This window comes from Varanus komodoensis, unplaced genomic scaffold, assembly GCF_004798865.1.
Source record: "Varanus komodoensis strain SLA01 unplaced genomic scaffold, ASM479886v1 scaffold1, whole genome shotgun sequence".
Lineage (NCBI taxonomy): Eukaryota > Metazoa > Chordata > Lepidosauria > Squamata > Varanidae > Varanus > Varanus komodoensis.
In genome coordinates this window covers 58,926,049-58,952,432 of record NW_025335268.1, presented here as the reverse complement: position 1 = coordinate 58,952,432, position 26,384 = coordinate 58,926,049, and the positions used below count along the sequence as shown (strand labels likewise).

The 26,384-nt window shown below is 40.6% G+C and overlaps 1 protein-coding gene across 4 annotated transcripts in view; it reads right to left on the bottom strand.

Moving 5' to 3' along the window:
* RTN4IP1 (reticulon 4 interacting protein 1) overlaps positions 1–26,358 on the bottom strand; it is a 47,326-nt gene extending 20,968 nt beyond the window's left edge. For 2 of the 4 annotated variants that reach the window (XM_044427076.1, XM_044427083.1), the window contains exons 1-9: positions 25,563–26,358; positions 24,789–24,940; positions 24,273–24,341; positions 22,969–23,093; positions 21,329–21,377; positions 18,372–18,508; positions 16,706–16,889; positions 16,489–16,581; positions 8,047–8,145 (exon numbers count right to left, since the gene is read on the bottom strand). In XM_044427076.1, coding sequence (XP_044283011.1) covers positions 8,047–8,145; positions 16,489–16,581; positions 16,706–16,889; positions 18,372–18,508; positions 21,329–21,377; positions 22,969–23,093; positions 24,273–24,341; positions 24,789–24,940; positions 25,563–25,863 — 1,209 coding nt within the window. In that variant the 5' untranslated portion in view covers positions 25,864–26,358. Of the gene's footprint in view, positions 1–8,046; positions 8,146–8,985; positions 9,266–16,488; positions 16,582–16,705; positions 16,890–18,371; positions 18,509–21,328; positions 21,378–22,968; positions 23,094–24,272; positions 24,342–24,788; positions 24,941–25,562 lie in introns of those variants that run through there. The other 2 variants (XM_044427101.1, XM_044427092.1) reach the window with 2 other exon arrangements.
* Positions 26,359–26,384: the final 26 nt, after the last annotated feature.

The following is a 26,384-nucleotide window of genomic DNA, read 5'->3' as shown; positions in this document are numbered from 1 at the left end:
TGTATGCTGTCACATATAATGAACAAACACGTAATTACATGCATGCTGTTACCTATATGGAAATAGTCTCTGTAAAGTAAAATATGCCTGAAGTAGCTCTCTTTGTGTCCTCCTTTCTAGTGTGTGTGTGTGTGTGTGCGCGCGCGTGCATGTACGCATAGATATGTTTCTGTAACCCAAATTATAATATAATGTGCTAATGCTTGAGGATATTGTATTGTTGTTAGGTTGAGGTTAGCTTACATAGAGGACAGAATGCTTGTAGACATTCAAGAGATGTTGTCTTTTTACAGAAACAAGTGTATTTTAGACTTAGAAACAAAGAAACAGGACAGTTCATGTCAACTGATGGAAATGTTGATGATCTGAATCTTTTGAGGATAAAAGTTGCAGATGATACTAAATCTGATGAGCAAGTCTGGGTTTATCAAGATGGATTCATCAAAAGTAGGGTAAGGCTTGATATGAAACAACCCTTGGTAATGGATGTTCAGTATCCTTCAGCTATTTTCCATAAAAAATACATGCTAGAGAAAAAGAAAGTTCTAAGAGAAATTGATCCATTCTCTATATGTTCCTTATTGTGGAGAGGAGCCCTTCAACTATTTTTGTTTTGTTTCAGAACATGGTGATAACCTGTTTCATAACATTTGTTTTCTTCTTTTTGTTAACAAGACTGGGATAGGTGATAGTTTTGGGATGACTGGCAGATTTCAGGGTGATTTGCAATTCTCAGTTTTTAACAAAAGCAGGAACAAAAAATGTTTCACCCTGGGCAACCGAGATGGAAGAGAGCTAGGGCTGAAAACCAAGAGTAGTTTTCTGGATGATAGATTTCAGTTCTGATACTGAAAACAAATTCCTGGGCTGAGGTGTATCCTTCAGGATTCCTTGATTCGTAATTCTAAGAGTATACACTTGAGTCCAGTTGATGGACCTTGGGTTTTTAGGATAAACAAAGTAAATTCTATATGCCCCAAGTGGACCCCTCCCTGGCATCAAACTGACACCTTCCTCTGATTGCTTCTGCTACCTATTGCTCCTTCTCTTCCCTTTGGGGAATCATGGATGGCAGCTACCCACTGCTGAGCGACTCAGCCTGTAGTTAATAGTGTTGCTTGTTAGCCAAGCAAGGGGTGGGAAACAACAGAGAACAGCTGTACTAGAAGTATGTTCGGGGCGAGGGTCTTAATGAGACCAGGATTGGTATCACTGCTGGATGAGGGCCAAAGAGTGATGAATAGATACTAGCCCCACAGGAACCAAGTAGGATGCATCATGCCCCAGTAGCTGCTCAAAGATGCCTGCCTAGTGTAAGGCCTGCCTGTTAATCATCTATCAAAGAGGAATTTTCTAAGCTTTCAACTCCTTAGTAGTTCTTTAAGAAAGCAGAAAGGACTTATGCTATAGAATATATTTCTTACCTTGATTAGTTAACTTGCAACACAAGCTCAGTAGCTGAACCTTATTTTCAAGAAAGACTAAATTTTTAAAAATCTCTTGAGTATGTACAAAAAGAAAATGTCTAAATAACATGGAAGAACTGAATTTAGGCAAGCTTTACGGCACTGAAAAGTGTTTAGGGGAAGGCAGAGGAAGTAAGAATCAATGGAGAATAAGTTACTGGAGTCTATTAATCCCTTTTTGGTCTTCCTTTCCTTTGCTGACTTGAGGAATCAAAGCTCTTCGGATTTTATACATTTGCTATTACAAATCTGGAACCATTCACAATGAACAATGAGAGGAAATGCTGAATTGTAAAAACAGTCTTGCAGGGCATTAATGAATTATTACTGGAATTAATAATTATTATTATAATTAATATTAATAATAGCAAGGAACCTTGCCACCTGATTCTTCCTGCTCTTTGGGAACAGACATTGCTATTTTTGAATCAAATTACAAACTGATCTCCTGCCTCAAAGGCTTGCCACCACAATACCTACTGGCACTAGCCTAGCAGACAAATTCAAATATAACATAATGTATCACTTGGAAGAAAATCCCATTGAGTTACATATTGCTGTGACTGAAGTATTTCTCTTTGAAATGCAATGAGCAAAGCTTGAGTGACAAGCCATCTGTCTTTGCATCTGTTTTGCTTTCGGAGTTGTGTAACATCTTTCAAAGGCTTCCGCCAAAGGGAGATTTCTCAACTGCATCAGTTACTTTCCATTAGAGGAATAGTTTCCTTTTCAATAAAGTCTAGAGCATGTTTAAACATGGTCAAATCAGAAACTATAGGCTTTCAACACTCTGTTGAGTGGAGGTGTTGATTTTAATGCCCCACCTAAAACAAGACAAATAGTATTTTCAGTAGTAATGTTTGGTAATATTCAAGTGGTGTTACACCATGGTTTTAATTTATTAGAGCACATTCAGCGAAATTCTTACAATCTAGTCCTGACAGAATTGGGAAGAGACAATTGCTCAGCAATTGTCATGAGAAAGGTTCAGGTTTAATTCCTGGAAACTCCTGTTTAAACAGATGTCAGACTAGATGGATGAGCCCTCTTTCTCAATTTGGCAGCTTCAAATATTCATATGTTTAAACATGTTTACTTAGAAGCCAAGTTCTTTTGATTTTATTTACTTGCCAGTTACATGTGCTTAGGTGCTGCCTTGGTGAACAGATAATGAGATAGTTTGTATTTGTAATTCAATATAGCTTAACATCAGCTGATTCGTATATGTTTATTTTTCAATTCTAACGTTTTGTAGTACTCCAGTATGAACATCTCTTCTGTGTGTGATGAGCCATGACAAAACTTTAACAGCATTTGTCAAGATACTATAAACCTGAGTTAACAGATCATAATGTCCAGGTTTGGAAAGATTGCTAGAATCTCTAATAACTGGAAATGACTTAGCTTGCAATGAAGAGAAACCTGAAAATATCTATAGTACTATCCAGATATATGCATCATTACAACAGTGATTGTAAGAGCAAGGCTCTGACTGATCCTGTTTTTAACTGCACAGCTTGTGGAAGATTTCTGTTTAACAATAGTTGGAAACCTGATTACTCCTGGTGCAAAACTGGGCCTGGCACTTCAGCAGAATGAGGAAAAACAAATCTGGAGTATTAAACCAGATGGCAGAATCTTCAGCAAGATGAAACCACACTTGATATTAGATATTAAAGGTAAGTATATATTGGTGGCAGTATGAAAAGCTCTAAGATGGTATAAACTTATGTGAGATAAGTAGGAAGAAATACATTACCCCATTTAGTTCAGTAGTGGACAGAAGATAGTTTTTTGATTCACTGGTAGACATCTCGGTAATTTTGCAGTAGGTTATTAAAGCTTTCTGACTCCAGGTCATTTAACAAAAGGAACAAGTCTCCCTCCTCTAAGTAATTAGGCTGCTGAGGTGGAAGAAAGCTTTGGAAGACAACCAAGAATGGATTTTAGCATGACAGGACTGAGCTCAATTCTGGTAGTAAAAGCAAATTCTTGTGTTCAACGTTTACACAAGAGGGCACCTTGTTCCTCAGTTCTAAGAGTAGTTCCTCCTATAAGGCAGTACTTTGCACCTAGCTTTGGTTTGATGAACCTTTGAGTTTTAATAAAAAGCAAAATAGATCTCACACACCAGAAGTCTGTCCATCAGGATTGTGCAAAATATAGTGCACAAATTCCACTTGTGCCATTCAGTAATAGCTGAACACATTCTAATTGCTGCCAACTTCTTATTTAGTTAGTGCAGAGCTAGGCCCATTTTCAGAGCATTTGTTCCAAACTGGGCCATTAGGATATACTTTTTGAGTCTTTATATCTAATGTGAATTGGCAGATAAGAGTTTGTTTTTGACTATATAGCAGGACAATCAGTGAAAACACTCAGGAACATGATTTACTTCAACATCAATAGCAAATTTCTGTGGACATATATTGAAAAAAATTCCATCATTCTAGCAAGATCTAGTCATCCACTGTATTCAAGTAGTGTAGTGTAGTATTCTGCAAATAACAGAGCTAATAGTTACTGAATATCTTCCAGACATGCCAGAATTTTTAGAATACGAATATTATAAAACCAGCAGGATGTCTAGTAGCGCTGTAAAGGCTACAAGAAAAGCATTTGTCAGATCATTCACTCCTATTCTAGTATAGGAGATTGTAGTAGTTCATGAACTGTGTAATGATGCCCTCTTGAGGATGCAGTGAATTATTTTGGTAATACAGTAGCAGCACAATTCTGTGTCTACTTAGACACATGTCCTCATGAGTTCAGTGAGACGTACCTCCAGGTTAAGTGGCCACATAGTGGTATTTCATAGACACCATGAAAAACTGTTAACCAGTAACTTGGCATCACCTGGAACCTCCAAGTACAACCTTAAATATTGTGCACTGTCCACTATTCTTTATTTTTAAGTAACAGAAATATAAAATTGAACATTTAGATAAATTGTTCAATATTTTGTTAACTAATTTTGGCATCAATAAGACTTTCTTAAATTTCTAATGCTTCCCCTAACCCACTCCCACACACTTCTAAATGTTGCCATAGGCTTAATAGATAATAGATATTAATATGTAACTAACAATATTGCAGTTGCATTTTTATCTTATTAACATATTTATAGCCACCTTTTGGCCACAAGGTATATGGGTTTCTTATTGTTGCATTGTGAGGTTTGCATTCAGCAGAACCACTGTAGTAACCATCTTGACCAGTAAACATTTAATATGAAATTCCTCCTTTCTAATGATGCTCATGTTGAGTAAATGCTTGTAATAGATTCAAGAATACAGATTATGAGGATGTCTAGACACAGACACAGAGAGAGAGAGAGAGAGAGAGCGCGAGCGAGCGCGTGTGCACGCGCGCACTTAAAGCCTGAAATGTAATATTCTCATCAATTGTGTCATAGCTTGGTTTGAAGGTATATGGTGAAGCATCCTTGGTGGAATTAAGCTGACATGAGTCTAGTTAAAGTGTGGATGGGAGATCCACTTGAGAACGCCTTATATGTCACTTTGCGTTCCATGATGGAAGATAAGACAGGATAAAATTTGGCAAACGTATGTCCCAGTTCAACCCAAGTTAAACACTCTTTTTTAAAAAAGCTGTATGGCTATCATGCCGGCCCTGATTAAAGCAGAGACCAAAATGGATACAAGCAATAGTATAATTGTACAGGAAGGCATCAAGTTAGAAAGAGGAAAGGCAGAACCTAAAAATGGAACAAGTCCTAGGGATGACAGGCTGTCTTTGGATCCCACGTGCTATTCTCACATAATGAACATTTTATTTTAGGGGGGAAACACTATGATCAAAACCATCTCATTGTCAATTCAGTCAATGAAGACAAGCTGACGCAGTACTGGGAGCCGCTGGTCATTTAAAGTGATTCTGCTGCAGGAGACAGACTGAGAACAAGACCCATCCAGAAGACTACATGGACAGTGGCAAATGCATGTTCTATCTTTACAGTAATTTCAAGACATACCAAAGCGAATTTAGAACCCCTTGCCCATCAGAGTATAGGCCTATGCAGGCATGCACCCTCCCACAATTACACTCACGTGAGAGGGAGCTTTGTGCTTACTGGTTCCTTTCACGCAGCCCTCTGTAGGCAGGGAAAAATTGAAGTTGGGAGCTTGTGCTATAGGAGTAGGCTCCCCATATAGTTCTGGGCTCTTTAATGGGATGTGAACCCTATATAGAAAGAATAGGCTTCTTGCTTCAGACTTTCCTTTTTGGCACATGGAGGACAACGGGTGGCACACAGGGGCCAGGACCAGCATGGAACTGCATGAAGATTCACAGAGTGCTTTGATGTGTGTTATGTATATATGTTCTGGATTAAAACCTGATGGTCATTAAGGTAGCTGGTTGTGTTCTTTAGTCATCAAAGGTTAAAATGCATTTGTTACAAGTTATTCATTATATTTAATGTGCAATTTTAAATTATTTCCAGAAACCCTTTTTAATGTTCTAGTGCTCTAGGCTCCATGCTGAAGCAGAATCTACCTTTTTTGCACTGGAAACATTTTTACTAAAAACTCACCTGTAAGTACTCCAACTGTACCCAAAATAATGAACTGTGTAAGCATAAAATGATTCAGATCCTGTTAGGTGATTTTAAAAAATTAAATTACTGCACTGCAAATATTTTAGTAAGGTAAATATATGTTTGAACGCCTGTAATGTAGTTTTATATCATAGACAAATATGTGATGCATACACATTTGATACCAGTTGAGCTTTTCAGAAATAGTTCATATCTGCATGGCTGCCTTTACACACAACTTAGAAGTATTGTCTTTGTTAATGACAAATGTTATTTTTCACTTTTTAAACTTGTTTTTAAACATGTTGATGTTTATATTAACAAATAATATGAATTTAAAAACTGTTAGACTCCCTATTTCCAAACACCAACTGTTTGCTTCCCAACTTATTTGCTCTACAATTTCTCCTGTAGGAACTCATTTTCTGCATTTTGCACATACATTTTGTTGCAACATTTTGTGCAGCATCTGTACACACAGTTCTGTTGTGATTTCACTTTTTCCCTAATTTCCATCCTCTCTCTATTCATGCTGAAGAAAATTTTGTTACTGTCCTGTACTACAAACCCTAAAGAATCTCAGTCCAACTAAACATGGGCCACCTTGAGTATCATACTCTAGGAAACACAAACACTCAGTATCAGAAGTGGAGAACATGAAACAATCATTTCTAACTAGAAAAAATGCCAATACTACCTGCTATTGAAGACTCTCTGGCTAAACTACAGTTTCCAGGAAAAAACAAGGTGACTTTTGCAGCACTACCTTTTGTTATCTTTTTGCAGTGTGAAAATCTGTTATTCCTGCTACCATGCTTTTTTAACAATCTGATGTAAACTACGTATTACAGGTAAATGTCCTGTTGTTTTAATAATTCTCCACTGACTCACATGGGCAATAATAGTTTCCATTGCTAATTAGAAATTGCTGTCAACAATCTACATTTTAAGATATCCCCATTTCTTACTCCTTTGCTTTACAAATTATTGCAGTAGTTAACATTTACCTACAATGTTTTCAGATTGTTTAGAAACATGCTTATTTCTTTGAAATAGAAACGCTTTTGGTTTTAAGGTGTAGTACTTACAGAAAATGTTTCTGTGCCCATTGAGTAAAGGTGTATTTTACAAATAAATATTACTTAGATGATCTATGCTGTGTGTGTGTGGTTTGTCCCCCCCCCCCCCAAATCTGGGCTCAGGGTTCTAGCAAAAGGTCCAGGAAGAAGCAACGCAGCAAGAACAGCAAGCTGCTGCTATTACATGCAGAGCAGGAGCCAGTTTCTCCAGAGGCAATGTAAGGGTGCTATGCAAAGCATGATGAAAATGGTGCACAGAGAATGAAGCACACTGTAGCAGCCTTTCATATGCCATAAAGCTGGAAACATAAGTGCATTTTAACTTGGCTACGTTATGTAAACTTCCGGAATAGAATTGCCATCAGGGAGAGGAAGGGGAGATACCTATCAACTATTTCTTATATTGCTGTGGATGTAGAGTACCTAACAATGTATATACTGTTGATGCCACTGAAACTACAGAAACAGGATAGCATTTTTTAAAAAGTACTTACACATAACTTCTTAAATATTCCAAAAAGCCTCCAACTTTAAAGCACCTTGTAAATATGTTAAGGATTTTTCCATCCTTCTCACCCCACTCCTGTACATACATTAATATGTGGTAAGAAAGTGCTGGCCATGTGTGTGAAGTATATGGCGTTTCTACTCTGCTGTCCCCAGAGCAACATTGAAAGAGGTTGTGGCAAAACTATCCTGGAAGTTGCCTTTGAAATGTTAAAAGGGGTGAGGCAAGGAATCAAATACTGTACTTAGCACCAGATGGCTTTTTCCATCTCTCATTACCATCCAGACTTAAAAAGCATTTCAAAATAAGTAGTTTGAATGGAATGACTATCAATATTTATACCAAGTTTCCAGGGTAAGCACTAAGTTACTTCAAGTATCAACTAGGAGTTAAATGTCATTCAAATAAGTGCAGATATTATTTTTTATTAATTACATCGATGACAGTCTTTCCACGAGCATGCCCTTCTTCCATTTTCTGGAAGGCCTTGGGAATATCAGAAAAGGAGAAAACTTGATCAATAACTGGATGTATCTACAAAGGAAAAAAATACATACTATTATCTGCAAGGCTTTTATCTATAGTAGCACAAACCTACACAGCTGATAAAAGATAAGCCTTTTCAGGGAGCATAAAATTGGTCTTTAGCCTAGGAAGGTGTAGATACTCTAGCAGCCTTACAAGCTGTCCTATAGTAGCTATGCACTTCCAGGAAAAATAGAGCACATCCAGAGCAATAACATCACATTGCAAGCAACAGAGCACACGATTTCCCTTCATGTGTTCCACAATCATGCAGGCAAACATTGCGAAGGACTGGAAAAGGACCAGAAATATAATTAGGTATATTTAAGTAAATTGAAAAATCTACAAAGAATCCCTGGTGACTCAAACATTTTGAGTGGAGGAGCTCATCAAGGGCAGAACGGATACAATCTCTCAAACACTTGTTCCTTGAATAAATACTTAGGGGCAATTAATATTTTTTTGATCTGGTGAGATTCCTTGGGGCTACAGGGATAGAACTTTAAGTATTTGTGCCATTGTATATTTGCCACAGATACTAAAAGTAAAAAAACTGGGAAGGTACACAGAAAGCAGATGGGTGCCATTTTGCATTCTAAGAATCAGCATCCACTCCAGCCCTCCCCACAACTGCACAACTGACCTGCCAGACTTAATGTCTAGGTCTGCTAGACTTAGAAAAACACTAGCTGGTTAATTTCTATACTTCCCAACAGCCAAAGCTCTCTGGGCAGTTCACAAAATACCTATATCCTTAAAATAGTTTAGGAAAGTACAATGACTATTAACTAAATTAAATGGAATATGCAACGCAACATGAGCGGAACCTGGTTTGGAGAAGGGAATCTGTTGTAATTTTTTGGCTCAGCTCCCTGGACTTCAGTCTGCTTTTTCTCTGCCCTAAGTCTGTGTCTTGCCAAACGTGGGGGTCCAGGAGGAAGCGCATCCACAAGGCTGGCTTGCACACACCTCTGCTTCCACACCTGTGACTTGTGAGCATTGACTACTTTGTGCAAGGAAGCTGCTAGTGTTTCTGAACATTTGTGGACTCAGCTCACCTCCTGGTTGGGACTGAAAGTAAGAAGTCCAGCAAGAGAACTGGATTCCAGCCTGAACGCCACATCCCTGTCTGCAACATAACCTCCCATTAATGGATCCAGTCATTCAGCAGCGCTCTCCTCCAAAACACACTTCCATTTCCTGTCCCACCTTAATTTTCCTCCCAGAGTCAGTGGGACTCTCTTCCCAATGTTTGTTTTACAAACTCCTAAATATTTTTCTTGTACTGCAGATCTTGGTCTTTCCCAGAAGCATATCAATATCTCCCTCTTGAAGATGGATGGAGCCACTTCAGCTACATAACAGCACTCTCACCCAGAATTTATTTATTTATTTAGAAAATTTCTAGGCCGCCCCATTCGCCGAAGCCTCGGGGCGGGTTACAAATAAATAAATTAAAATCCATAAATAACAATATAAAATACATATAACTGTATAAAATAAGTCACCCTGGCCAAAAACTTTAAAATAAAAATAACATTAACAATTAAAATGACGCTTGAATAAAAAGGTCTTCGTCTGGTGCCGAAAAACAAATAACGACGGCGCCAGGCGGACCTCTCTGGGGAGTGCATTCCATAGATTGGGCGCCACCGCAGAGAAAGCCCTCCTCCGAGTACCTATCCTCCTAATTTCCTTCACGGAAGGTTCCCGGAGAAGGGCCTCTCCCGCTGATCTCAGGGGGTGGGCGGGCATATATGGACGTAAGCGCTCCTTCAGGTAGCCAGGACCCAAGCTGTTTAGGGCTTTATAAGTGATCACCAACACCTTGAATTGGGCCCAGAAGGGCTGACGGAGGACTGGAGTCATGTGAGCATAACGCCCAGTCCCCATCAACAGCCTGGCAGCTCTATTCTGAACCAGAATATCAGAAAATAGCTGAAGATGAAAATGTCTATGTTGCCTCATAATTATTCCATCACTTTCATTGCCAGTGGTTATCCTGCAGGTATTTCTGGATGTTGTATTAGTTTTTTAAGCACTACAATCTCAAAACCAAGTATTTTGACAGAACTAGTTTCTGCCAAAACCAGAATAACAGTATAGAAACAGTATGCCACTAGAAAAACTACATGGTCCCAACAGAGAGCAAGGTCTAGGCATGCACAAGCTCCTCTTCCAAATTTCACAACAGTGCCAAACAACTGAGCATCTCAAACAAAACAAAACCTTCTGCAGTTTTACATTACTGTTTTGCTGCTACAGTGGTTGTGCAGTCCAAAATTGATCCTGTTCAATCAGTCTGGAGCAGAAGGCTCAAACAAAGCATGTAGATTGAGAGTGAACAGGTATTCTCAGTAAGACCACCAGCCAGAAATGCTTGCAGAAGTTACTGTTATTACATTATACTTGGATTCCATTTTATCCTAACAATCACCATGTCAGGCAGCTTAGGCTGAAAGTCTGTGCTGGATCCAAAGTGAGCTTCATGGCTGGGCAGGGACAAGCTGAACCTCCTGGGTCCCAGACCAGCACTGAAACCAACAGGCCCAGGCTGAACTTTTCCCTGGATCACATAGGCTGTAATTATTTCTTTCTCACTATGTATTTTAATCATCTGTCAACACAGACAGGAAAAAAATTAGATGGCTCTTCAACTTGCTGTTTTAGTGATGAGAATTTTAATAATTATATCCCTAGGATCTGGTGAGAACTGTCAGAAAAGTACATGTCATTACACACTGAAAACAATCACTTAGAAAAATTACTGCTTGCTTTTTTTCCTCCTCCAAATGTTGAAGCCAAAGATTTTGCAAAGCTGACTTTGTATACATGCTTCTGAAGCCCTCAAACAGCACAAAATAAGCAGCATATAAGCAGTCCTCTGACTATTTCCTTCCATTTATAAAGAAGAGTATACTTCTTGGTGAGACATGCCCAACATCTACAGAATGTCCGTATGTTTCTATACATGCATTATCTGTGAATGCTTTCTAAAGGATCCCTCAGTACCAAGTCATAATACATATGGACATTAGTCTGAAAAAAAAAAAAAGCTTTTTTGATAACTTAACCTTAGATGTGGCATTTTTTTCTAAATGAGGTCACTGCCTTTTTTTAAAGCTTCTATCTCCTGGCAAAGTCAATTTTGTTTAGATGCACTTTTTATTAGCCTTGTTATTTTGGGCTTACACCGATTGTGTAGAATGGAAATAGAGGGCCATAACATTGCTGAGAAATAATCTGACAACATTTATTTTGCCCTTTCTCCAAAAGTCATCTGTAAGAGTTCAAGCTTTTGAATTTTCCCATAAAAGCAGCCCATTAAGAAATAGTGATTAAACATGAACATTGACTGAGAAGGCCACACTGACATGGCTGCACACAAGACAATATGCCATTGCAATATATCGTGTGCATTTCTGTGTGTGCAAAGTTGTGTAGTTCCCAGGATAAATCTCTAGAGGGCAGCTTCTCACTATCTTGAAAATAGGGCAGGTGAAGGAGCGCTTCTGCAGAGGAGCCTAGAAATAATGTTAAGAAGTTGCTGCAACGCACTCGAGCCTGCTCGGCTGCACTGCTGCAGACCTCTGGTCTGATGGATTGTTGGCCCTCAGCAATGAAAGGCAGCGACGTGAACGGGGGAATTGATGATTGCAGCAATATGGCCCATTAAACACTTTATCTGGCTGGCTGATCCATGTCCATTGTTTCAATAAACCTGAAAGGGCTGACTGTGTACCCAGCACAATATGTAGCTCCCTGTTTACTGCAAACAACCTGACTAAGACAAATATTTCTTCCTGTGCACACAGCCGAGCAAGTCAGCAAAGGGTGACGTGGGAGTATGTGGAGATTAACTCAACAATGCAAACAGTAAGTGTTTACAACCGCACATTAGCCCCCCTAGCCACAGACCAGTTGCTTGTTCAGGGAAGAGAGATTAAAAAGATAAAGACGGGGAGTGAGAGGATTACATGCACCCACACAGAACTGCTGGGCTGAAAGAGAGAGAGAGAAAAGACCTTCAAAATACTGAGCCCAGGTTCCAGTTACATGCACCCTTCCATTGGCAACAGTGACCTCTGAGCCACTGTCTCATACGGGCAGTGAACACACTTCTCCCTTGGTAGAACCTTTGGAAGCCAACATGGCACTGCCCATGCAGAGCAGGGAGGCATTAGCAGGCTTGGGGGAAGTCAAATTTCCAGAAGATAAAACAAACTAGCCCTTCTCACTGAAATGTTTTGGGAGAAAACCTCTAGCCAGCATGCTTGGTGGTCATGTAATGCTGACTGATTGGCATGTGGAGAAAATGGAAATCTGCAGCAGAGCAGCAATGAAATGGTGTTTTCCAGAAGACAGCATGACTAGCTGGAAACCCACACAGGAGCACTGCATACTATGATTGGTTTTTAAAAGTTCCACTTCTATATTTTGTTGCAGGTTAAGTGCTGAATTATGACGACTAGGTATCCAAAGCAAGGGTTTCCCCAAAAAACATGCCTGGGGAACTCCAAGATTTGCAGAAATAATTCTTTTGGGGAAAAATGTGCCCAGTGGCCACCGCATGTGAAGTCATGGCTGAGGGGGAAAAGAGAAGGAAGCAGGAGTAACGGAAAGGAGTATCCGGAAAGAAGCCACAGATGGGTAGCTGGCACCCCCAGCTTTCCATACAACATTTTGTTGCACTTGTTTGATTTTTAGTATGGCCTTTACTGGGGGAGTGGGGAAAACTAGGGCACAGGAAAGTACAAGACAATGTATGGTTTTAAGACTATTCTGCAGAGAACTTTGAAATACTGCAGCACTTGACTGACTATGACGGTACAGCAACAATTAAACTAATGGGTTCGATCTAATGCAATGCTCTCAGTTGCAGAAGAGGCTTGGACCCACAAGACAAATATCCAAACTACTGCTTCTAAATTTGTGTACCCTGAAGGGAGAATCCCACTCAAGCGAACTGTGCAAGGAGACGGATATTCTTAAAGTTCCGCTGCTCTCCAGTAAGCAAGGAAACAGTTTCCAAATTGGTCATGATGACCAATGGCTGAAAAGCAGGGCTGGTTGCGGAGCTGACAAAAGGAAAGCTGCGGCTGTATGCCATCCACCATCAGCAAGCAAGCTGTGAGAACCTGGCAGGATGTCCATGTGAATAACACAGCAACAACTGTAGTCTCAGCAGCATAGAAAAGCAGTGAGCTCCCTTACAGCCTAGTGTTAAAAATGGTCTACATCTCCCCCACCACACATGCGCAGCAATTTACCTCATTAAGAAATAAACACATGGATTTGTGACACGTGACTAACCCAAGTTTCACTCAGAATCAGGATTTATCCTCGCTTGCATGTTATTTCAGCCTCTGGCCCAATGCTAGGAGATGAGAGGTCTCTTTCAATGAGAAAGGTTTTACAGAAGACCATCCACTGAGACGTTCCTAATTGTTCATAGTTGCCTTCCTTTGTTGTACTTGACCAGTGCTATGAAACCTTAGATGACCAAGTTCCAATTGCACAGTTTAGCCTCATTTTCACATCTCTGCTATGTGAGAAGAACCTTGCTTTTTTATGCACCAGGACATTTCATTTTATTCTGCCTTAATGGACGTTGCTCCCTGACTCAATCTATCTACTTCATTTTTATTATTCCTCTGAGAGTTGAACTGCAGTGACTGCCCCTCCCAGAACCCTAAAGTCAGCACCAAATATTGAAACAAGCTGACTACTGCAGAAAGCATACTAACCATGCATCTGTTTGCACCCTGAATTGAAAGTGTAGCTTATGAAAGCACACATTTATAAGAAAATCTATCACAAAATGCCTCACTTCCAGAAAGGAGACATTCCCACAGGAAGCCAGTATACATCAGGAGGGAAAAGCAAAGAGCAGCTACCTCACCTCTGACCCTACAGTCAAACATTACCACACTACACATTCTGAAGACCAGCTACAGTCTGAAGAGTTTATTCACTGATGTTTGAAAACATCAGAGAATAAAATCACACCTCCTTCACCAGCCGAGGAAACACAATGCACAGAACCCACTGAGTGGCAGCTTTCACCCAACCTCTTGTTATTCTTGCCATTGCCTGTTTTTAGCTATTTTAAACTTTTAATATTTTTCTGATATTCTGATGTTTGATTTTACTTTTATCATCTGTTTTATGTACTGTGTAAACTGCCCAGAGAACTTGGCTGTGAGTCAGTTTAGAAATGAAATATATAAATACATACATCTGCTGTGATAATTTGCAAGTTTAGGCATGCTGCCTTTTGTCAGTTTTTAAGCAGCACATTTAATGTAACATATTAAAGAATTTTACACACCTCCTTAGCCCCTACAAGCATTTTATGTAACAGATTATGATCAAATTGAAACAAACACCTTGACAGTCAAAATCTTCATATTAAAGACCACTGAAATCAAGGTGAATAAAGAATGTTTTCACAGTCCACCTAAACTCCATCAAGGATGGAACCAGTCTTTCTTCCTTTGCGAAGAAATTTCATAAGCCAGGTGCTGCCACAGAATCCCCCACCAACAAAATCTCTTTTTGTAATGGGGCAAACAGGGTCCCAAAAATTCTGAAGAAATTGTAGTAAACTTGTATGCTAGAAGCTGAAGAAATTATCTTCAGTATGTCTATCAATGTGCACAGGAAAAAAGGAAAAAAAAAGTAGTTTTATGCAAATAAGAAAGGATCAGCTCAAGACTGTGCACAGAGATCATTCTACAGGGATCTAAGCAAATGAGGAAAGCATAAATGCTTGCCATCTGTGAAAAGAGTGAACAGAAGAATACACAAACATTTCTACCCTCTTCACTAATCTAATGATAAAAGTACTCCCAGCCATCCACAAACACTTTCAACAGCATTTGCATTCACCTGCTCAGAGTATCATGCAAATGGATTAAAGCCATAACCTCCTCCTATTGCAGCCTCAAGAGTTTTCCAAGTACTACACAAATGGCAAGTGGGAGAATGAGGCAGGCCCACCCAGTCAAAGGCCACGCAGGGGTGCTTCTGGCTTCACTGGAGGCCGTGGAAATTGTGCTCTGTCGGCTACAAGAGGCTGCTTGCTCTTCATCTAAAGAGGAAGATCCCTGTGCTGTTTTTCATCTTTGCCACCAGCCAACATTTCGACTATCCAATTGTAAGGGGCAGGACTAGAAATTTAGTTTTACACTAAATAGACACATATACGCAATATGCCATGCTAGAGTGGGCTTGGTAGCTAATCTATCTATCAAGATGTCCTGGTTCGGATCTAGTCTCTGCCATGATCACAGGAGGCAGCCCAAGGCAAGCTATTCTTTCTTTGCCTCAGCTGCATCTGCAAGGTGGGATATGATACCGGCTTACCTTGCGGGGCTGTGGCAAGGATCACAACCACCTAATGCATGAGAAGCACTTTAAAGCATTCTACCTTTTAAAAATCTGAGTGACCCGAGTGCCATTTTGTGGTAAGATGACAGGGTTTAAATCAAATAAACAAATTATAAAGAATTATTCTTAATTTTATTCATGACCCAGGGAATCTGAACAGGATCAAGAAAGAATAGGGTCTTCTTCTTCTGCAAACAACATGGCAGAGCCATTAGGTGACAAATGCAGCTTCCACAGTGCTGCAACTGCTTTCTTTTCAGTCACCCATCTTCACATATTTAAAAATAAAATGGTTTCCAGTTGCACATTTTCCTGTAAGCGGATGGGCTAGAGAGAGAAACCTAGGAGACTAGGAAATCCCAGGATTGCAGCTGAGCAGCAATTCCTTGGACCCTCAAATGAGATAATGGTCTGTTTCTTAACTATAACAGAAGTGTTTGAACTGCCAGGACAAAATGAGCAAAAGCTTTTCCATAATATGGCTGCTAAAAGCCTGACACTCCAAGAATAGTTTTAGACTTAAGATGGGATTCCTGATCTGATCAGGAAGCCATGTTACAAGTCTTGCTCCCCATGCATGCCTTAGAGATGCTAATGTGCTCGTCCCAAAAGGTTTTTCTTCTTGGATTTAATCCTATTGTTTTACCCTATTGTGCCTATAGCAAACTGTCTACATGATCCCCCTCCTGATCCCCCACCCCTCCTCCAAACTATGTATGTATCTGATAGGTTGTAAAAAGGTCTTGGTACAGACTCCATCTAGGTAGTCCCTTTGGGAGCTACCTACATGCTGCAGGTTATTTCCTGAATATCTGAATAAGCTGTAAAAGTTCTTTTGATTATACACCCCCAGCAGACTCTCCGTGCGTTTTGGTCCTCATCAATCTGTTTTCTCTTGTCAGAACAAAGCAGCATGTATTTCAGCAGACAGGGGATATGAAATTATCAATCTGGTCATACCTTGCCCTCATCAACAAGAGTCGCTATTTCATCCAAGTAAGGACCGCTTGGTGTGAAAAATGCCCATCGGTAGTGGATCCCTTTACAAAGGTGCTGCAACAGAAAGTAGACATTAATACAGCATAGTTACCACTGCAAAGCAGGCAAACCAAACTAGAACGTGGTTGCCTACAGAGGCAATGGGAAGAAGCTAAACCACCTGGTTTTCCTAACGTACCTTTACGGCCTTTGTCCCAATTGTCACCCCAGTCTGTAACATGCCATCAGCTACACCGAGCCTGTCCACATTCACCAAGAAGGGTGTTACCAAAGAGACATATGTAGCCCCTGACCACTTTTTGAGGAGCTCACATGCCCATTTTTCAGTGGATCCACCAATATTATCAAGGATGAAATCAAACCTATCAAGAGAAAAGTGCAAGAAAATAATTGGAACAATTTCCTTTTGCAACGCCTCACTAAACAGAAGCAGTTATACTCATTCAGTACTGAAACAGCAGGACTAAGAGGAAAAATATGAAAGTTCCATTCTGTTTTTCCACTATAATCAAAAGGGTCAAAGGAAGGAATCATTTTAGAAGAGCACCACTTCAAAGTATTCTTCCAGCTTGGGGAAAATAGCCATACTGTTCAATTGCAAAGAAAAGGGAATAAATAGCATGCTCTAACACAAAAATGAGAAGGGGAGAGTGCTACTTTCAACATTACCTTTTAGAAAATAATGTTCATAAAGTAGCAGGGTGACTGTATCCAAGACAGTGCCACAGTTGTCATGTTCACCCAGGTCAATTTCTGGTGACAGCTTGATGCCAATATTGGAAACCCCTAGTTTTATGGTTGGACAATGTAGCCCTACCAGTGTAAATTGTGCAAATTAAGCAACCATGCAAGGAAAATGGTAACACTGCTCTGCTGGACACCTGCCTGGTGTCAGGTAATGGGAAGAGCAAGAGCATCCTGCTGAGGATCGCAAAAGTGTGGAGATGAGCTCGTCTGATGCAGTACCGAGGGCCTGATGTTTTGCGCAGAGCTCACGGCTGTGTTTCCCCGGTTGCAGCCAAACGGCGGCAATTGCAGTGGTATCATGGAGGGTGGGTGCACACGGAACTTGCCAGTCCCACCTGTGATGAGTGGCTGAAAAGGGGTCTCTTCACTCGCCAAGGGTCACCACTGCGGGAGGCTACAGACATCAGAACAGGGCCCTGCCAAAGCAGCCTGCTCTGGGCTCCTGCTGTGATTAGGCAGAGGCAGCAGCGGGGGAGTGTCTGAAACAGCACCAGGCATAAGTTCTGAGTCCTCGGAAAACCCTGCTGCCTCCTTTCAAAGAAACAGAGACACAAACCACCATCCCTGCATCAGCTTCAGGCCACATAAAGAGCAGGGAGAAAGGCACGGGTTACTTCCCAGCTAGAGAAGAGGACTGGCCAGGTCCTCTGATGAGCATCACCTCCCCAGGCCCCAAACAGGGGCTGGACAGGCAGCATGTTGCGGAATGCAGTGACTTCCCCCATGCTCCAGCCAATGCTAGAGGGGAAACAGGATCATTCGCATGCAATCCTGCTCACCTTCCAGCGACGCCCGAAGCGTGAGGGTAACGATGGCAACCTTTGAAGTGCTACTTGGGCACTCTGCCAGCACTCATCAGCAATGCTTTCTAGCCAAGGGGCTCCTTTAATCTTCAGCTGGACCTTGCCCTGGGTGCCATGTTAAACCACAGTGAGTGAATTAAACCCAGAACTGAGCCACGGTTGAGTGGGATGGGTTCTAAGCCACCCCATGGGAACAGGGCTAGGCTCAGACAACATGTTAACTCACTGAAGCTTAGATTTCAGTTCAGAACCTAAGGCCAAATGCACTCACAAGCTAATCATACTGGTACATACAGTGGTAATGCTTTCAGCTCCTTTTCCATATTTCCAGATTTGTAATCAATTGTATCATCGGCTCCAAGACGTTTCACCAGTTCACTGGCATCCTGAGAACAAACTGCTGTCACGTGAGCACCCCAGGCTTTCAGTAACTGCAAGAAAAGGCACAGGACGAAAACTGTCAAGCAAAGAGTAGCTGCTCATACGTCCATTCTACAAATTCTACACCTACCTCCTCTCCAACTCAAATTTGTGTTAATGTTTAAAAAAACATTATAAAAGGTTCATGTTGTACTTTTTAGCATTTTGACATTAAGAATCTAAAGAGCATATTTAGAATGAACCACCCATCCCAGGGGTAGGCAACCTGGTGCTGTCCACATGGTTTGGACTATGATTCCCAGACCATTCGCCATTCTGGCTGGAGGATGGTGAGAGCTGTTCCCTGACACACCTGGAGGATACCAGGTTGCCTACCACTGAGCTCGATGGACCAGACAGACACCTGGTGCTGTGTGAACAGGGGCTTGGGGGTGCTTCCAAGAATATCACAAGCAAGGCAGGCATGCACACTCCCTCCATTTGCTCTCCAGCGACTTGTACCCAGAGGGCACCTGCCTTGCCACATAGGTGCTCCATTTGACTCTTATCATTAATAGATATGGATAGCCCTATCCTGTCCCTCTACAACTGTCTAATACATGTTTAAAACCATCTGAGCCAATGGTACCACCAGATCTTGAGACAGCAAAAATATCTAAGGTAATCAGGCATTTTATGAAACTTACTCTTAATTGCCAAACAGTGTCATTGGTTTCAAGTTGCTTTATTATGACAAAGAACAAAAAATTATCTGCACACATTTTTTCTGCATAAGACTTTTCCCTTGTTTATAAACATTTAATGAAGCTTTGCTTTGCTTTTCTTCAAACAAGACATTCTCCAGTCTCCCTTTTCTTCCCTGCTTGTCTCACCCTCAAATGTAATTATTGTTAAGACAGTAAAAATGAATGGCAAAGTGGTGTCTCTTTCTGTCCTGCTTAAGTCCAACAATGTTTCCCTTTCAAAATTTTGTTTCATGATAAAACTATCCATTTGAATGTCTTCCCCAGTGCTATTTTTATTGTTTCTCCTTGACTTTCTTTGCTGTCACTATACTTGAGTATTTTAAGCAATTTCTAGTACTTTGGCACTAGATGTTGTTATATCAAGTGGTATGCAAGAATTAAAAGCAAACAAGCAGATGCTACACATATTTTACACAAATATTCTTTGGAAGGCACATTTGAAAAATGTCAACTCTTAAAAGCTTCTATGTTCTTTTCAATTACATTTCATTTTATAATGCATATAGACTATTATTATACTGCATTTTCCAGGGTGGACTAAAACCCAAGAAGTCACTGTTAACTTGGCTGTCATCAATGGGTATATGGGGCAATAGAGAAGGGAGCTTCAGTTGCTAAAAAGGAAAAATGTTTGTCTTCAAGGGGATAAGATACATTGCAATTGACTGAGCTAAGTAAATCCATTACTGAGTAAACAAACTACACATCAAAAGACAGACACCAAGTTATCCCACTGGCTCTTTGTCACACCCACTAACACACTGTGTCTGGGCTCAGCTTAAAGCCCTTCCTGACTGGCAAGCAGGGTCCTGAAAGATTGGTTCTCGATCTGTGTCTGCATGCTACACGCTCTCATCTGAGGCTCTTCTGTGGGTTGCCCAACTATTTGAGGTACAGTGGACAAACATCAGGAAGAGGATTTTCAAATAGCTAAGCAGGGAGGCCATGGAGAGGACATTCTGGAGTGCTTTCATTCACAGGGCTGCTGAAAGTTGGAGACGACTGGATGGCACACCACACAACAACAACGCCACCAGCAAGAGGACCTAATCCGTGAGGAACCCTAACTTGTAGAATGTTTCCCCCAGAGACACCTGTCCTGCTTATGTTATCCTGGTGCCAGCTAAAGGTCTTTATTTTCTCAGGGCTTTTCATTAAATTCAATTTGTTTTGTCTTGGCAGAGTTTGCATTTGCTCATCAATGCTTCTCCTGATGGTGGGTTTTTTCAACTTTGTAAGGTGCAACAGGAATTTTAATGGTGGGTGGGGTATCTATTCTTCTAGGCAACAGAATGGGAAAGAAAGATTCTCTTTCCCAGGAGACCTGGGAAAATGGTGTGTGAAAAGCATCACACTCAGGAGTCCTGTTTCACAGTGAGATCCCTGGGATGGGAGGAAAGCAGCTTCCTCCTGCCTATCCCAGGTCCTTCAGCTGCAGAGCTGCAATGGATGTGTGTGTGGCTACTCTATTATATCACTGGGATGGGGGGCAGGGGAATGCCTCTTGCCCCCCAGAGCAACATGCCCGCAACTGCCCAGTCAACTCCATATGAGACCCTCAGGCCTATACAAGGTGCCTACCACTGCGCTACAACAACCCAGTAAGGTAGGTCAGTGTTATTAAAGTGACCTCAACCATCAAGGAGCCTTACAGCTCACATGAGACCAGAAACTCCCAAATTCACAGCTCATTCTATAATGACAGATATGATATATGCACAATTTGCAATAAGTTAGAATAGAATGTACTTTTGTCTGATATTTTATAGCTTGGACAGGTATTGTTCTAGTAAAACATTTCCAATGCCCCTCTGGAGCCTACACTCTGAGTTTAGTCACAGCCCCAAATTAGAAAACCTGCAAAGCTACATAGCAAAATGAACACTATAATATTTTTCTTCCAAGATCATGAAGGTGAAAATAAAAGAATGGAATAATACTTGTGCACAACCCTATATACACCTAATCAGAAGCAAGTTCCATTGAGTTCATTGGAACTTACTCCCCAGTAAATACCTATATAACTGTAGCCTAAATTAGCTTGTACATGAAATTTCAGTACAGATTTCTATCTCATTAGCTTGAAAAAATATCAGCCAAGATCATCAATGTTAACACATTTACCTGAATAGCAAAGGTACCCACTCCACCTGATGCACCAAAGATCAATATTCTGTGAAGCAAAAGCAAATACAGGTAAGAAACAGATTAAATTTCATATTTCTACACTGTAATGATCAGCAGTTAACCCCCTCCTACGCAATTTTATTTCTAAATTGTTTTATTCATACAACACAAAGCTAAAACAAAGGAAAAATGAACTGAAAGTGGACCTGACCTAGGTCTAGTTGCTAGCACAAGATATTAGCTGATGGTAAGGAATCTTAAAGTAGTCAAATTTTACTGGGGCACAGTGAAGTACAGCATGGACGACACACACACAAATGCATTCTCGTTCTCAAGCAAATATTTAATCTCTTAGAATCTGATTGAAGGAAGTTGTGACAACAACAGAATCTTCCTTCTTTTCTTCCTTCCTTTTTTCAGCTGCCCCTGGATATCGAGTTAAAATATCCAAAAACACGTACATATCAAAGAGTAGCCAAGCCAAATTATTAGAGGAAATGAAAAGAGCTAGAGGAAATTAAGAACCTGAGTGTGAAATCCTACTTTTACTCTGTTTCATATCTATTGTGTATCACTTGTACAAAAGTGTATCACTTGTACAAAATTAGGTTGTATCTTAAACCAAAAGCAGGAGAAACTCCCAGGGAAAAGCAAATTGTACAGAACATCAACCAGAAAAAGAGCAGATTAACACCACTTGTGTCTGAACTCATGCAAAATACTCATCTTTGAATGACATATTTCTCTTGCTGGGAGAAATATGTGGCAGTCAGGAATAGAGACCGTACATGCATACTGTGAATAGCTGTGTTAACATCTTGCAGCCTGTGCCTATCAAGTTCACAGCAACACAAGAGCTTATCAAACGTAATAGAACAGATAAGGGCAGATAGGTTCCCATCTGTAAAATGGCAAGAAGAATACTTGAGACAACTGAAGGGGACAGTGCAATTGTCCTGTGAAAATTACAATGATGTTGAAAAATGGGTTTAAGAACACTATGTCCTTGTGCCTGAAACAGGATACAGGCAGTCCCTGGGTTATGAATTCCTGATAAAATGGAAATTCGAATTTGTATGCAAGTTGGATAGTTGGGCCTCCACATTGAGGGCACAGGACCCCCATGAAAGTGAAAAAACTGCAAATATCTCCAATTTCACCAGTGCCTCCTCTTTGCAGCAAGGACATGCTGGAGAGACTTCCCTCCCATGGGTGGGGCAGGAAGGTCCACTTTGAAGGCCTTCTCTCTCTTCCCTTCGCTTCTTGTCTCTCTATGGTGATGCTTTGGAGGCCTTCTCTCTCCCCTTTCACTTCCTTTCTCTCTATGATGATAATTTTCTACAGTGATTTTTTTAAATTAATAGGCTTTATGGCAGTTCATAACTCAGATGTTCATAACTAGATTAAGTAACTGCCGGTACTTAATTTGGCCAATTTCAAAATGAGAATTTTTACTAAACCTACAATTCATAATGTTCAATATTCTTCAAGAGAGATACACCAAAACAAAGCAACTGCCCACAGAGGCTTATGTGAGATAATTTTCTCAATCTCACAAATTCCAAAGGAAGTCACAGTCTCTTACTCTTTCAAGAAAGCCCTACACTGACCTCTTTACAGCACAATCGGCTACTTACCTTTTATTGTTACAATTATCCTGATTTAACCCCCCAACCTGGCTCAGTGCAGACCATCCTGTTAGAGCAACATAAGGCAAGGAAGCAGCTTCTACATGACTGAGGCGCCTGGGCTTTCTAGCTACCTGTATAAATGAAAGAAAGCAGGCATGTATCCAAGAACAAGAAAGATGGGTGAATAATGAAGGCTCATCAAGCCTTAGCAGCTGAGGTTTGATTGCTTCACAATTCACTAGAACTGACACAATCACATTTTTCCTACTTTGACACCTGCCAGGTTAAGACGAAAACCCCCACATGTACACTGCTCCGTGTCAAAAATCATATAACTTTTTTTACGCTATTTGTACATTGTTGGAATCCTCACGCTGAGCAAGCAATTGCAAAATTTTCACTTATTACACTTTGTACGTTTTTCCTGTAATATGTACATTTGTAAGAACAATGTCCTACATGAAATGCTTGTTTGGATTGTCAAAATGCATTAAAAACTGGAATGCTATTCCAATATGGCGCCTTCCCCAACCTGATGCCCTCCAGATGCTTTAGACTGTAATTCCCAGCATTCCTGACCATTGGCCATGCAGGCTGTAAGCAATAGGCACTTCTGTTCCAAACTTTGGGAAGATCTCAGGTTAGGGAAGGCTGAGATAAAGTGATTTCCAACTTTTAAATAAGAAATCACCTGTTTGCCTCTCTGCTAAGTAAGATTACCAATAAGTAACTGGCCCTTTTCCTCTGCATTTGTCAAAATGTGGCACAGTATGCATAGAAATCCAACCCTACAAACACACTGCTGCCCTGCAGTGGCTGCCTGTTCAAGCTCACTGACTCGCTCCCTTCCAGTGTCATAATGCAGAACTTTGTTTTGCCAGCAGGGAAAATGAAACAGCACACTCTTATAACTACTGCTCACCTGTCTTGCATCCTCTTTCCCCTCTCTTTCTCCCAATGTTAAATACAGCAGAAACAGCAAGAAAGAAGTCTGCCACCATGCAGTACAAACCATGGTTATGAACATAGTGGAAATAATGTAGGCTACATACTTGCCATAGTACAAAAAGTATTTTGAGAGATCCCATGACAGCCTCTCTCAATCTGGTGCCTTCCAGGTGTGTTACACTATAACTCACAGCATTCTGGATGCTGAAGGCTGTAGTTAAGCACATGTGGAACACACCAGAATATAAAAGGCTGTCCTATGAAATACAGAAATGGAATCACAAATTAAAAAGTTACACAACAATGTTCCTTATTTTTCCTAAATACGTTTTTCATATCAAAACAAATATTAGTCCCATTACCTCATTTCCACTAACCACAACGAACTCTGAGAAAGTGCCTTGTTTCCATGGTGGAACTGCTGCCCAGACCTGAAAAACAAAGACGGTCAAAGCTCACATATTTTGCCTTAACTGTGTAGCTGCAATAGGTAGTTTTTTACAGAGTAGTGCAATTTTTCAGCCTTCAGAGGATTATCTAAGGGAAGAAGCTATTCATAGTTCATGAGTTTCGCTGCATGGCCTTGTGCCATGTACAACTCTTCCCACATTGAAAGAAACCCTGAATGATTTCCTTTTGAGGTTAGCTCTCTTAATCCCAGTAAATAACAAGGAAGAGACAAAACAAGGACATAAAAGAAAGATTTGTGTGTCTTTACAGTCTTTAGTTTAACAGCCCTGGGCCCAGCTAAAGGGGGAAAAAAACCAGAGAGAGAGAGAGCGCGTGCGCGCGCAAAGTTATTTGTTTCTATGGAGACTGAGAATTTACAAATCAGCTCCAAATAACTTTTATTCCTTCTACTCTGATCCTGACATTACCTCATCTCCAGGTCTGAAATAGGACACATCCAATCCACATTCCATCACAACACCAGAAACATCCCGACCAAGTGTCAAAGGAAATTCGTTGCCTTTCATTGCAATGCGCAGTGGATCTCGCTTCAGCCTTAAAGCAGCAGCTCCATATCCACCTACCAAAATACAGACCAAAAATACAACAAAGTTTTGTTGGGGTTTCAGTAAAATTCATATTCCATCTTGTCTTCATGGCTCATTTGCAGCAATAATTTATTTATTCCCTCAATGCCATGATGAAGTACTTTCCTGTTATTCCCATTTTTTTACACAAAGACTGAGGCAGCAACAACTTAAAGATCTGGCAAGGGATTGAAATGAGAGATTTCATTTACTTTTAAATATGCCTAGTTTTAGGGTGCACTCCTTTGTATGTTCAGACAGAAAAAGACTCCTATGACATTTAGAACTGGGGCATGCTTGCAGTCATAGGACTGTTTTCTATTTCTCTCACATGCAGATGATTGTATATTATTCAATTTGTAACTTCACCAGAAAGGTCTTAATGGAAGCTCACAGCAGAGCAAACAACAGTAACAAATAAGTTAGCTCACTCAATACTTAATTTCAAATGTCTGCAGTATCACTTCCTGCTTAAACAAGAGTATTAATCAGAGGAAAGCATAACCACAGCACATTTAATGAGTTCAAAGCACTTTAGAGTTAGATTATTAATGCTCACAACCAACCCTATCAGGTAGGCCTCAATTAATTGACATGAAAGACATAACTACTTACTTCGCATGTTAACATCTATAGGATTTAAACTTGCAGCATGAACTTTGATAACAACTTCATTCGGGAAATGGATGATAGGAAGCATCATGTTTGTTGTGAATCGTAGAACATCATTTTTCCCATAACGGTCAATCACCCAAGATATCATTGTTGTACATCTTTGGCAGGAAAGGTGGATGTTTCTACTTGGAAGCGCCCAATGCAAACTTTTCCCTCTTTCAGAGGAAGTCACTCCAGCGCTAGGCCACCTGCCCAAAAAACTAAGCACTTTGCTTTTAATTATGTTTCCTTTTAGCAACATGATTGCGAATTAAGGAGAAGGAATCGTTAAGAATGCTTAATACCTAGCTCTTCAAATTATGAAGATGCTTCTCATGCACTTTCCTATAAATCAAAAGAAGCTTATTTACAGGTTCCTACAGTCAAGTTTTAACATATCTTTAGCATTGTTAAAAAAATAAACTCCGCATCACGTTTATTTTCTCTTAACATAGGAAAAGAAAGCAAAAAACGAACTTTTCCCCTTAGGCTTACATTGCTCACTAAGTTTTAGGAAAGGTTGTGAGGCTTGCGAACACCAAAGCTCAGTGGGGGTTTATGCTCTGCTTCCTTTTCTGACCGAACTACCAAACGCACTAACCCTTGAAGCTCACATGGGACAGCGAGGCTAGCCCCTTCCCCCACTGCCTTAACTACCAAGAAAGCCTTGTTTCACTCCCTCCCCATGACCACGTTTTCCGTGAGATTAACTTGCCCCTGCCCTGCCTCCGAGTCTCCTTCATGTAAACTCCCCCGTCCCCTAGTGCGGATGCAAGCACTGCC